The 14,893-nt window shown below is 31.8% G+C and overlaps 1 protein-coding gene across 4 annotated transcripts in view; it reads left to right on the forward strand.

The window, feature by feature from the left end:
• LOC139502765 (dnaJ homolog subfamily C member 13-like) overlaps window positions 1–14,893 on the forward strand; it is a 100,352-nt gene that overhangs the window by 1,178 nt on the left and 84,281 nt on the right. For all 4 annotated transcript variants that reach the window (XM_071292345.1, XM_071292343.1, XM_071292344.1 and 1 more), the window contains exons 2-11: window positions 1,238–1,313; window positions 1,701–1,776; window positions 2,461–2,610; window positions 3,518–3,559; window positions 4,277–4,423; window positions 5,150–5,206; window positions 7,716–7,858; window positions 8,566–8,725; window positions 9,943–10,034; window positions 11,214–11,311. In XM_071292345.1, the coding sequence (XP_071148446.1) occupies window positions 1,246–1,313; window positions 1,701–1,776; window positions 2,461–2,610; window positions 3,518–3,559; window positions 4,277–4,423; window positions 5,150–5,206; window positions 7,716–7,858; window positions 8,566–8,725; window positions 9,943–10,034; window positions 11,214–11,311 (1,033 nt within the window). In that variant the 5' untranslated portion in view covers window positions 1,238–1,245. The remainder of the gene's footprint in view (window positions 1–1,237; window positions 1,314–1,700; window positions 1,777–2,460; window positions 2,611–3,517; window positions 3,560–4,276; window positions 4,424–5,149; window positions 5,207–7,715; window positions 7,859–8,565; window positions 8,726–9,942; window positions 10,035–11,213; window positions 11,312–14,893) is intronic.

The following is a 14,893-nucleotide window of genomic DNA, read 5'->3' on the forward strand; positions in this document are numbered from 1 at the left end:
GAATATGAGTTAGTTTTTTTTTATCTATTTAGGATATTTTTTTTATCTATATAGGATATTTTTTTATCTATATAGGAATTATAGCTTTTTAATACAACATGAAATGGAAAAAAAGCATTACTAATTTAACAATGTTTAGAACATGGATTGCTAAAAGTATAATTATCAAGTAGAAATTGCAATATATATTTTTTAATATGTTCAAAGACAGTTAATATCTTTAAGGTAACATTATTATGTTATTATATATTCAATTGATAATTTATTCCTTTTTTTTATACTAGATAATATTTTTAGAGCACAAATTTGTAATAAGCTAAAACAGGGGAAGTAACTCCAAAATCAATTTCCACCAGTTTGGGTTAATTAAAAACTGTGCGTGTCGCTAACAAGTCGAGATGGAAGGCATTTCTGTAAAGGCATAGTTTTATTTTGATGACTTAAATTCAATTCTAAAGTCATGAAAGTCTTCATTTATACGCTTTTCCATTGTGACTTGGAGATCGAAAATGCCGACCCAAGCTAAACACACTCGCTGACACATTCATCAAAAGTATGACAAAAAGATACATTGTCCTAATTAAATTACCTAGTTATTAACACCTTTGAAGTCTTTATCATTGTAATTGATTGTAATGACATGATTAACCTGGGGGCAATCACACAGTGTCATATATGTAATTAACTTAGAGATCAGAAATCGATGAAACAAAATTTTACCAAAACGGCACAAGATAATTTTGGAAAAAGACGTCAGGGCAGAAGGGCGCGGATGAAGGCACCCAGGGCGCGGCTGAGGGCACCCAGGGCGCTGCGCCCTTCTATTTTGGGCTAGCGAGACCACTGTTCATGTATACTCTAAAATCAATGCCCGCATATAAAAGTACCTTCAGTATATTTGATTCAGCTGTGCACACTGCACAAGCATGACAAGGCCATTTCAGCAGTGCATGAAATTTACAGTCATTAAATATTATTAATTTCTATATATCATCATGAAATTTCAATGTGATGTATACTGTACAACGTGAAAATTTTCCATAAATGTACATGTACATTTGAGGTACACATACAAAAACATATCATAAATATCGAAGCATTTGGTTACCTAATGAAGAAGATATGATACATACATTTACATGATCATTTTAAGTACATCCTAATGCTTTTTTAGACAGTACAATTTGACTTCACAAATAACAGAAATATACATTAGTTGGATAATTTTTAATTTCAGGTGACAAGATGTCGTCAATGAAAGATAACCAGGATTTGGCATGTTATTTCATAACAAAGCACTCATGGAAAGGGAAGTAAGTATAGATTTAAAGACAAGTTGAGGTCAAGGTTGGTCAGTAAATAAAGGCCTTGGTATTTACCAGAGGTATATATCAATAATTTAATTTTGGATGTAACACGTCTTCTGATTGGCTGATGTAGTTTTGTTTATCATGTCATAGACATACATGTAATTCTATCATGTGTCCGTGACGTCATGAATGTTTTTTCACGATTTACGCCGGTTTAAAATCGAATTTAGAATTAAATTATAGGAAATGCATAGACAGAAAAACAATATTAAAATCAAAAGTTAAATAAATGATATTTATAATCTTGGAATTTATCCTGAAACTACATTGATATTAAGGCATAAAATTGATGTTCATGACATGCAAAATAAACATTTCTATTTATTTCAGATATAAAAGAATATTTTCAGTGGGTACACTAGGCATAACAACATATAACCCACAGTCATTGGAAATTACAAATCAGGTTCGTTTTTATGAGATAAAAGATTAATCTAGTTTTTAGATAGTGCTTAATTCATATCTTTGCTAATTTTTTAGGTGATCATCTATTTTAATGTTAGCTATTATAGATAAAAAAGGATAACAAATTATTAAAAAAAAAGAAGATGTGGTATGATTGCCAATGAGACAACTCTCTACAAGAGAACAAAATAACATAGAAATTAACAGCCATATGTCACTGTATAGCCTTCAACAATGAGCAAAGCCCATGTCACATAGTCAGCTATAAAAGGCCCCGAAATGACAATGTAAAACAATTCAACAAATTAGCAGGTTATATTAGCAACACCATAATTTTATTGGCTGACATAGTAGATAGTTACCAGATGTGATTGATTGCATGGTCCTCATTAGGAAAGGCAAACTAAACAGCATTTTGAACATCACACATTCAGATTAACCACAAAGGGTTTCCCCTATAAAAGTCTTACAGCGGGTATAGGATCAGCATCATGCAGTTTGGACACTTCTTGCTTTTAATTTTAAATTTAAAAGGATTGTATTATAACAGACTTATGGTTATTTCTGAAATAGTTTTTTAAGCACATTGACCTCTATAGATTTTCCGAAAAAGTAGATCACCCTATTTGATTAGATAAAGTATTTAAATATAAGCTTAGAATGTTTTGATGTTGTGTATTTTCAGTGGCCCTACAGTGAGTTTGTTGGTATAGTACCCAATGTGAAAGCTCCAGGGAATAATGAGTTTATAATCACCATTAAGAAAGGACCAAAAAAGACGGACACCATGAAGTTTTCTACGGACCACAGAGCTGACCTACTTACTGAAGCACTGGTAATGTAAAAATTAAGAGCCTCCTCATGGGGATTTCAATTATTTGATTATTTGGACACCCCTATGAGGGGCCTCATTTAAGAATGCAAATTTTTTGTTGTTGATATTTACCCAAAACATTCTCTAAATTGTGATATGGTGACAAATTTAACCAAAAGCGCTTGGTAACTAAAATCAAAACACAGCTGACAGAACTAAAAAATGTGTAAGGGGGTTCTACAGGATAAAAGAAAAATGTATCTGACATGTCTGAAGTTGACAAAAAAAAAGTAAAAGAAGAATGTGCCGTATGTCCCAAAATGTTTCTTTTCTCAAAGTGAAGTTTGCCTCCATATAAGCTATGAAACCTTTACCACTAAACACAGATCAAGTACTAATTTGGGATGTGTTACTTTTTGCATTATTGAGTTAAGTCCCTTTATAAAATTATATGCAAGCTGGGCCATCATCTGTATCCTTCAGTTATTTGTTAAGCATGAATATTATAATATATGTTTTCATAAGATTGTAGATTGATAGTTGTTTTCCTGACATCAAGTTCCAAATATTTCATGCATGTTCAGAACGAAAAAAAAATATTTGATAAAACAATTACAAATGTAGAAATTTGAAAGGCTTAGGAACAGTCAGAACATTTTAATTTCCACTTGCAAATAACATCATGTTGGAAAGGGGGAAGAAAAATTGAACTTACAGCAGGCCACCCACTTAACATACTTGGATGAGTTGTTCACATGTTCATTATTGTGCATTTCTGAAGACACAACTTTTTTTACTACATATGGATTCAGATTGACCTACCACATGGTGACAAGAAAACATGTTTTTATGGAATCATTACCATAAAATTATCATGCTGTGAAAACGAATTATAAGTTGGTTAACAATGTTTTTTTATTTATTTCAGAGATTTAGGAGCAAGTTTGCTGAAGTGACCCATACCCCAAAGGTAAAATTTCTAATATAATTTGAAAGAATTCTAGTGAACTATTTTGCATTCATATCTTTTAGCCTATTGTGTATTTAATTGTAATAAATTCTTTTTAGTGGGTTGATGGGTTGCACATATACTACTGGGGAGTTATTTATTTAGTAGAAATTTCTTGGTTTCAACAAAAATTATATTTTTCCGATACTTGATTTCCTAGTTTTGCCAAAGTTTGCATACAGCCATTTGTGAATTTCATATTTAGTTGGTTCAACTGGGCTATTATGTGCAATTGATTTCCCATAGGTAATGTTTTCTTCTGTAGCTCAGTCCTTAAATATGTATGAAGACTCCTTTTAAAGCTGAGACATTTTTACATTGATTAGATTTTCAGGATATGAAGTGAGATTTATTCATCATAAATTAACACAACTCTATAATCCTTTCGTGGCAGAATCTCAAAAAACAAGATCTAATACCCCATGAACTATGAATCCATGTAGTATTTAACACATGTCAAATTTGAAAGAACCTGGGAATTTGATTATCAGGGGTCAACATATCTTTTATAACTTGTATATAGTTTTTCATGTTTCAATGACTTCTTTAAGTAGGGTGTAATTAATTGTGACTGTTTTAATGCTTTTTAAAGTATTTTATTTAGCTTCTTTCTTGCAAACAAATCACAGGAAACAGCTATTAACATTATCACTAATTTCTTAAATCATGATCTTTCAGAGGTTTAATGCATTCAAGCAACACTGGTCAGAGTCAAGAGTTCCTGTGATCTTAGAGGTCAACCAGTCCTCCTTGGATCAGATAGATCCATCAACCAATAAGATCCTTTGTTCCTATGACTACAAAGATATGGAAGGACTGATATTGGTTTGTATGAATTAGCACCTGATTCTGTAAACCAAATAATTTTTGCAGATACAGTCAAACCTGTATTAAAACCTGTGTTATAAGACTAATAATTTTAGATCCCTTAAAACAGGTTTCACTGTACTTTATTTCATGTTAAGTCCCTTCTAGTCAACTTCATTACAATTTAATTTGGTTATATTTTAATTTACTTGATAAAGTTAAATAAGGAAAGATATGTGTTTACAAAATGTGACAATTTATTTTCATGTTATTTTTCCAGTGACGAAAATAAATCCTTGCAAAGATTAGTCGGTTTACAGTCACGACAGTAAATAATTTGATTTAAAAGGGTTTAGTAAAAGAATTGTCCTGAATGTCAAGTTAAAATCAGAATTGTAATATAATAATTTATCTGCAAAATTCTAGTAAAATATTTTTTGGTTTAGCATAGATTTCATAAATGTTTGGCTAAATTTTTATTAATCCGAAGACCTTTAATATTTTTCATAATTTTTGAACGAAAATAGGAGCCAATGTTAAATGTATGAAAATCTAGAGAAATTTTTTTACCAACAAATTTTCAATGGCTTACATGTATATCTCGAAAACAAGCAAACTGTTTGTTTTCTGCTTTAGTTCCTTTATTTATAAACTATCATTATATAAGTCTTTTAAAAAGCTTGATATTTTGAAACAGAGAAGTCAACATTTTTAGACACTGAATCATTATTTAGTGTATTGTAGATGTCAGGAGATTTACCTGGTGGAGTATGTGTAGCTCATGGTGGATTTACACGATTGGTATGTTTTGTTCTGTGCCTATGTATATTATCAGCATGACAGGATGGTATGGATGTTGGGTCCTTCATTTCTGTATTCTTTGATTTCAAATTGTTTTTATGCCCCACCTACCATATTAGAGGGGCATTATATTTTCTGGTCTGTCTCCATCTGTTCGTTCGTGCATCCGTTCGCTTTAGGTTAAAGTTTTTTGTCAAGGTAGTTTTTGATGAAGTTGAAGTCCAATCAACTTGAAACGTAGTATACATGTTCCCCATGATATGATTTTTCTAATTTTAAGGCCAAATTATAGTTTTGACCCCAATTTCATGGTCCACTGAACATAGAAAATTATAGTGCGAAGTTCAGTTTAAAGTTTTTGGTCAAGGTAGTTTTTGATGAAGTTAAAGTTACATCAACTTGAAACTTAGTACACATGTTCCCCATGATATGATCTTTCTAATTTTAATTCCAAATTAAAGTTTAGACCCCAATTTCACGGTCCACTGAACATAGAAAATGATAGTGCGAGTGGGCCATCCGTGTACTATGGACACTTTCTTGTTTCTTTCTTTGCCTATTATTCTCTTTTCTTCATATTTTAGCACCTCTTTTCCCCCTGTTTGGTTTTCTCTATTCTTAATAAAAAAACAACTTTGTTCTACCAGGCATGGGGTAATCGTAATCAGCTGTAATCGATTACATTTTGTCATGTAATCACATGTAATCAGTAATCATTCATTTTTTTATTACAAGCTTTTATCTTTAATTTTTGAATTGGATGTTATGTTGAAAGGAGTATGTTCAGTAAGGTCCTAAAATGGCCCCCTTTTTTAGCGTAAATTTCAAATTCTGATTTATTGACCAATATCACAATAAATTAAAGCTAATATAGTGACTAGATAGGAAATAAGCTATTTTGTTGAAAACTTTACGTTTCTTCGTTACATTATGACGTCACAAGTTGCACTCATATTGATTTTTCACGAAAAAATCAATGAAAATAGGTAAATTTCAATAGATTATTGGACAGGAAACATAGAGCGCATACGTCGACAACAAAGATCTTTTAAAATAATGTTTGTGAAGACATTTCACATGTCTTATTTGAATATTAAGTTTGTCGACGCCTGCGCTCTATGTTTCCTGGTCCTTAATTTGGTTGAAATCCAGCTCATTTTGTCAAATTTTACCAAAATCCCTTATCTTGACCTTTTTGGGGTGTAAAAATCAACGTCTTAGACTTAAACTTTGACAAAAACAGTTCTGTTTAACTTTCTCACATGTATTTAATGCAACTTAAAACCTTTATTGGCTTGTAACAATGAACTTTATAATTGGGGCCAAATATGGCCCATACCGAACTTACTCCTTTATATAAAATGTCTGCTTTGAAACACTTTGTGTTTCCTGATCATGCACCAAATTCTGGGAATGTGAAGGCAAAGTGCAAATATTGTCCAACATTCTCTGGCACCTCTTTTTCCCCCTGTTTGGTTTTCTCTATTCTTAATAAAAAAAAAAACTTTGTTCTAGTCAGTTCTACACTTTTTGACGATTCTCTATTCTGTAAATCTTATCAAAACTCTCACAATATTGTACAATGAAATTACATGAAACAAAACCTAACCAGTTATTTTTTTTAAAGAATTTATAGGGCAACACAAGACATTTAAAAAAGCAGTTAATCAGTGAAATATAGAAACAGAGGCCTGGTGGATCCCTAATATGTCTGTCACAAAATTTTATCAATTTAGCAGAACTAAAAAAAAAGGTGGGAGGTTTAGATAGCTGTAAAACCAGATTTAACCCACCATTTTTGTCTTGCATTGACTTAGTCAAAAATAGAGACTGACGCTAATATGTGTTAGGGGAATACACCCATCTAACAACCATTGTATTACTCAGGGGTTAAAGCAGATCAGGATAATCATATGTAAAGATTGATTGATTATTGGTGTTTGACACCTGTCTATCTGCACTATTGGCTTGATCATGTCAGTCAGTTTATAATTGTTGTTGTAGATAACTAGTGCCTGGGTAGAATCATGACCTACTGTATGAAGTATGGCAATCCTATTCAATTGCATGCAAGATTGTAGTCACATGCATCTGCCATGTCTATGGTTTATACTAGTAACCACTGTATTGACAAGATAGAACCAGCAATGCTCACAGAAATATTTGTCTTATATTTTTTTGTTTAAACATATTTTATTTGTTTAAATACAAATTGGATAAGACACAAGTCAAGCAGACTTATGAAGTCTTCTCCATTTAACATTTATAGCAATATAATACAAACATATATGTATGAGCATGCATGTATAGAATGGTATATCTATTTAGTATATATGTTGTGTACAAGATGTAAGTTTGTACATATTATAATTTGTACAGGGTTTTTGTACAAGTTATAAGTTTTTTGACACATATACCTTCTTGCACTAGGTGATACAGATTTATTTGCTAAAATGTGTCAGTTAAATGTTAAAAATTCAAATTTATATACTACTGTCTTATATTTCAGCATCTGTTTGCTCTAGATCAGCGAGAAGCTTTAATAAAAGGTGTAATGGAGTCAGCAGCAGCTTATGTAGGAATCTCTGTCAAACAGAGAAAAGACCCTGTAGGTTTAGATCAGTTTGCCACTCATAGGCTGGGCAAATACAGGTACATTTAATATTTCTTGGTTAACATTTATTCTGAATAATTTCTACAAATTTAACACCAAATAGTAAAAATATAAAGATACAAAGTGTTTTAAAAGTTGATTTTATCTCATGGTTTGTTGTTTATGCATGAATAGTTTTAGGGGAGCCAAATTGTTTTTACATTCCAACATTTAAAGAAATTTTTCATATACATTTTGTAAAAGAGGAGGCAACATTTTTTTTTAATTCAAACACATAACCCAATAGGTCCTAGGGACGGGTCTGACCTCCAAAAATATTGTCACCAGGAAAGCATTTCCTATATCGGTCACTGATATCTATTTAAAACTAACTATTATAACAAAGCATGAACATTTTGACACTAGAAAAACAGTTGCACTAGAAAATATTGCTAACAGCTTGATAAAATGAATGCCAAATGAATAGTGCAATCCATGCATACCAAATTATTTCAAATCCATTGTGAGAAAAAAAAATTGGACATACTGTAGATTTTTTTATTTTTCGTTGGTTTCAAGGAAAACTTGCTTTAATTGCATGGTTTTGTCAAATTTTGCATACAAACCTATAGAGAATTTATTATATGTTGAACATCTAAATTTGTGGTTCACTTGAACCACTGAAATCAATAACAATTGGTATCCCACAAATGATAATGCATCATCAGAGCCCAAAATCTTATGAACTATATTACTTTATTTTCAGTAATGATGAAGCCCTGACATCCTACACAGAATTCATGGTTCAGAAGATCTCACCACGCCATTCTGACTCCGTCAGACGCACACTTTGTTTAACAGAAACCTGTTTGGTTGAACGTGATCCTGCTACATACAATGTAGCCACACTAAAGCCTCTCTGTGATGTAGGTATTTCTGATGCATTGTGGGTAGCTATTTTTGACAGATAACACCCATCTGGACAAAACCTAGCAAAGGTTTTCTGAATTTACAGTATATAGAAATAACAAGATGTGGTATGATTGCCAATGAGACAAAATGACATAAGAGTTAACAACTATAGGTAACTGTTCATTCTTTAACAATGAACAAAACTCATATTACATAGTCCGCTATTAACCCTTTCACCGATTGCTGCCCAGACAGAAGCTACTCTGAGACGATGGCTTCCCTGGCTACTATTACTCAAGTGGGAGATCTTCATAATAAATGTCAATAAAAACTTGTTTGTAGTTATTTGTGTATTTATTTCATTCACTAACACCATGTTCACAGTATTGTTCATGTTTTGATAATTTATTCTTCATAAAATATTCAAATTTTCAAATTTTCGGCATTATCTAGGTGAAATTCTCAAAATTCTGCTCTAAGACCCCAAATTGTAATTTTTTAACCAAAAACGGCAAAATTTTGAAAAATTTTATGAGGCTGTACAAATTCCCCGCACTGAACGATGTCTATTCCAAGTGTTTTGTACATAAAACGACATTTTATGTAAAAAAAGTATACTAGTTTGGCTTCAATTCTTCCATATTCTTTCAAAAAAAATGTTCCCTCATTTCAAATTCTCGTAAATTCCGTAAATTTCGTCTGATTTTGACACGGTTTTCAACAAACGGAAGCGGCATGTTTACACTTTCATCCGGGTATTCATCAAAGAAAGATAACTCATGTTTGCACTGTTTTGAGCGGGAAATATAAAAGAGGTATTCCGATCCCGGTAAAACGGGACTCATCGTCAGCTGTCTGAAGCGTGAATCCCGGTAAACCGGGACTCATCGGCGAAAGGGTTAAAGGCCCTAAAATGATAAATAAAAAATAATTCAAATTTATGAGAAAACTACCACAGTGACTGTAATCTATGAACAAAACAATGAACAAAAAACATTTATGATAACCAGCAACAAACAACGACCACTGAATTACAGGCTCCTGACTTGGGACACTGATTGACTCTGATCATTTCATGATATGTATGGCTTTACACCCTGTTTTTAAAAAGTTGTCAATAAAGGATCATTCTATTTGTCTGAACCCTTACACATGTATATGTACATTATGTCAAGACTGTGATAAAAGATGAGATTTTGCAAATGAAATTAAGTATTCTTTCCATTTACAGATTTTTGCGATTATTAGGGACCAAGAAAACCCACAAAAATTCAGTGTTGAGTATGTAAAAGGTGCAATAAGAACTTATCAGTCTACTGACAGGTAATTTATAGTCAATGATTAATTAAATTATCTCCCTTTTAATTAAAGTTTTATAGAATTTGTTATCTCCCTTTTAAGTAAACTTTTATAGTATCTGGTTACCTCCCTTTTAGATTAACTTTTATTGTTATATAAATGATCTTTTGAAAAGTGAATTTTATTCACATGAAAATCTGGTGAATAGAGATCATGACTATTAACTTGAAAATAGGTAATTTTTTTCTGGGGGAAAATAAAACCTAACAAATAGACTTGGAAACTTTCGTTTTCAGGGCTGAACCAAAATTGATATTGTGGGATTGTAGGCACTTAAAGAATGTAATTGTTGGTGATTTCATTTTCTTAAAAATTTTGTAAATGATATGGGTAAAATTGAAAAGGAGTAGGTCCGGTAAGGACTCATTTTGGCCTCAAATTTCAGTTTCATCTGACGAAAGATTTTGACCACTTTTTAAACACTTAAGTGTCCATTTCACTTGATTCAATTAGTTTTTGTGAAAGATTTTAACTAATTTAGTCATTAAAAACGATCTGATTTAAGCTCAAATATGAAAAATCTCTTAAATATGCCAAAAAACGTCACTTTTCAGATGGTTTTTGTCAAAAATGAAAGTGGCCGCATCCGTGTTCATCCACAACCTTTATATATGTCATATATTATTATAAAATACATCTTACATCTCAATATTAAGGATGAACACGAATGCGGCCACTTTCGTTTTACACGAAAATCGTCTAAAATTTAACTAAAATGATAGAATTTTGAAGATTTCAGTAATTTAGCATGACTTAATGGTGCTACATCCCGATATATGTGCATTGTATTGTCAAAAACTGCCCATATTTATGTAGCAGAAGCATTCAACTGTCCAATAAATAACTAAAAGTTTACATTTTAACAATTTTGTAAAACTGCCATATTTTGGGGCCAAAAGGGGGTCTTACCGGACCTACTCCTTTAATGATGTGGTTGGTTGGGGTCTAAAAATAAGTACCTACCATGCCTCTCATGTGTTTAATATAAGAACAGCCCTTAAAAGGTTTTTCATAAAAATTTATACATAAAAAAAATGGTATTAAGTTCTGCTTTTTGCAGTTCATTAAGAGTCATACAATTAAGCAGTAAAAAACTATTATGCAAATTTTAGATTATCACTAATTTATCCTCTTTATTAACAGGGACGCCTTAATTGCCTCTGTCTTGGATGGGGTCAGAGCGTCTGGTAACAGAGATGTTTGTGTTAAAATGAAATTTACATCCAGAGGTTGTCGTCTAGGTAAGTCAAAAGGTTAAGTTCACGAAAAAAAATAGTAATGTTTTAAAATATATTTTATCAATTGATTGTTTTGTAAAGAGGGTTTTCCTAGCAAAATAATTGATGTTTATGGGCAAATCCCTGTTTGAAAACAATTATCCGAATCTTTTGCATGATAAATATTTCAAGTTAATTTGATTTCTTTTAAATAGATTCTTCTGAGATTTGAGTCTAATAAACAGTTTTTTTCTAAAAAGTTAATAACTATTTAAATTCATAGAAGTTGGAAAATGACTTATGTTTTATCAAGTAAAAAGGTTTCTCTAAATTTTGAAACTGATATTACTTGAAAAACAAACAGTATTATTTATTTACTCACATGAAACAAACCGGGATGCGGTATTCAGTACGTAGGTGAAACTGGGCGATATTTATCTAAACGCACGCAAGAACACCTGTATCGTTTTAAAAGACCCAATAAATTCAAAAGTATCATTTATCAACATCTTAAGAAGCACAGTCATCCTATTAAATATTTAACAGTTCAACCTTTAGAAGTAGTAAATAAGCAGCCTGGTGAATCTCATTCCAAGTTTGTACGATCACGTAAAATAAATGAATTAAATTGGATTAAAAAATTACAGACAGTCTACCCTCTCGGTCTTAATGATAATATCATGGGAATTGGCAATATATCAAGAACCGATTCTGTTAACATTTTGGATATAGTTTCTAATTATGCACTTGAATTTTTACTTGATAACATTTTTGTTCGCTTCGGAGATTCCGTATATCGTCAAGTTATTGGAATTCCAATGGGGACTAACTGTGCACCACTTATTGCGGACCTGTTTTTGTATTGTTATGAGTTACAATTTATGACTAAAATTAGCAAAGACCCATCAAAACAACATTTGATACAAAAATTTAACAATACTTTTAGATATTTGGATGATATATTGGCTCTAAATAATGACGACTTCAGTATGTATACTAAAGAAATTTATCCTGTAGAACTTACTTTAAATAAAGCTAATGATAACAATGACCACTGCCCTTTCCTCGATCTTGATATCTATATCATAAACGGGAAGCTTAATACAAAAATTTATGATAAAAGAGATGATTTTTCATTTCCTATTGTTAATTATCCATTTTTAGATGGTGACGTTCCCTTGTCACCATCTTATGGTGTTTATATATCTCAACTTGTACGATTCGCTCGTGTATGTAACAATGTATTAGATTTTAGCGAGAGAAATTTATGTATTACTGAAAAATTATTACACCAGGGTTTTCGATATCACAAACTGGTCAAAACATTTACTAAATTTTATCACCGGTATAAGGAAATAATTCGTAAATATAACTCAACATGCAGACATCTTATACGTTCAGGTATTTCACATCCAAAATTTTATGGAAATATTCTTTATAAAGCACAAAAATGTCAGTATTCTCCTCAGAAACTAACAAAACCTTTAAATAGACTTATTAAAAGGGGATATAGTTACGATACTGTTGTCAGGTCATTAAAGATTGCATATTTTGGCTTTAACATTGAATCACTGATAGGGTCTTTGCATCGGAACTAAACACATTTATTTCTAAAAAAAACAGTTGTTGGCATGACACGGGTTATGTTCTTCTCATATATTTTATGATAGTATGATACTAAACCCCTAACGGGAGGGATTGTACCTGATATTCATATGATAAAGACATAATCTTTCAATCAGTTTAATTGAGGTTTGGAGCTGGCATGTCAGTTAACTGCTAGTAGTCTGTTGTTATTTATGTATTATTGTCATTTTATTTATTTTCTTTTGTTACATCTTTTGACATCAGACTCGGACTTCTCTTGAACTGAATTTTAATGTGCGTATTGTTATTCTTTTACTTTTCTACATTGGCTAGAGGTATAGGGGGAGGGTTGAGATCTCATAAACATGTTTAACCCCGCCGCAATTTTGCGCCTGTCCCAAGTCAGGAGCCTCTGGCCTTTGTTAGTCTTGTATGATTTTAAATTTTAGTTTCTTGTGTATAATTCGGAGTTTAGTATGACGTCCATTATCACTGTACTATTATGCATATTTTAGGGGCAAGCTGAAGGACACCTACGGGTGCGGGAATTCTCGCTACATTGAAGACCCATTGGTTGCCTTCGGCTGTTGTTTGCTCTATGGTCGGGTGGTTGTCGCTTTGACATATTCACCATTTCCTTTCTCAATTTTATCTAAAACTGTTCGTAAAAATCGTTCTCATGGACGCAGAAAAAATCGCAATCAAAGAAAATTTCGGACCAACCATACAAATATTTCGGACCTAATTTCCATTTCAAAAAACAACGGCAGACATTATCTGTTAACCAAGCTTTGTTCTTTACCTATAAATAAATTAAATAAAATTTTAGAGGATTGCAACACAATTTCATATTACAGTCCTAAGTATGAAATTGTCCAAATTATAATGGCATATTGTTATTCTAAACTGTTTCCAAAAATTGATCGCCCTGAAGATCATAAAAAACATTTTATTAAAATAAAGTATGTCAATAAAGGTTTTGATTTTGTAAATATTGCCGGTATTTTTAACGACCATTCTGTTAAAGACCAAATTCCTGGATATTTTGATAATACTGAACTCCCTCTCATTTGTTATATTTACAAGAAATCTACCCGAAAATATGTGTTTAATTATAGCCAATTGTGTAAAGATGTAAATATCACTGAAAATACACCTATGTCGTGTAATTGCAGTAATTCAGAATACACCTATGGACCAATTTCCCATGTTATAACAGGAGACCTTAACATCGTTCGCGACCGAGAGTTAAAATCATTCCTCAGTAAAGGACCTAAATATCGTCCCCCGTCAACTATTAACTGGAATGAGTGTCGTAATATCATCAACGACTCACTCCGTGCCTACTGTTTGAAATGGGTAAAACGGGAAAAAGCTGACAAAAAATCTTTGGACTCTTTTTTTAATTCAGTAATGAAGATAGTTGATATTCGAATACAACATTTTAAAGAACATTTTACCCTCAACAAAAACTTTAAAAACCCTATTTCGCGTATCAAAAATAAACTAACAGAACTAGCCAAGGAATTTGTTTTTGTCCCGGCTGATAAAGCTGCTAATAATATCATTATTGTTTGACGTAAATTTTATATAGAGGTTCTGCAAAAGGAAATCACGAATTCACCAACATTCCAACTGACTTCATTTTCAGAAAACGACATCTGTAACAAACATAAACTTTTAGCTACTTCTTTACAAGCAGAACCAAACACAATGAAAGTCCCAACTATGTACTGGCTTCCGAAGCTGCACAAAAAACCTTACAAATATAGATTTATTTCATCTTCTAGCCATTGTTCAACTACTAAATTGTCTGTTTTACTTACTTATACTAGTACACTTGGTACAATAAAAAACCTGATAATAAATTGTTCAAATAAGGCCTTTGAAAATAGTGGAATTAATTACTTTTGGAGTGTCAAAAACTCGTTGGAAGTACTTGATAAATTGCATGCATATATTGGTGATTTTGAATCTGTTCAAAGTTTTGATTTTTCTACCCTATATACCACTTTGCCT

Source organism: Mytilus edulis, chromosome 14 (assembly GCF_963676685.1).
Source record: "Mytilus edulis chromosome 14, xbMytEdul2.2, whole genome shotgun sequence".
Taxonomy (NCBI): domain Eukaryota; kingdom Metazoa; phylum Mollusca; class Bivalvia; order Mytilida; family Mytilidae; genus Mytilus; species Mytilus edulis.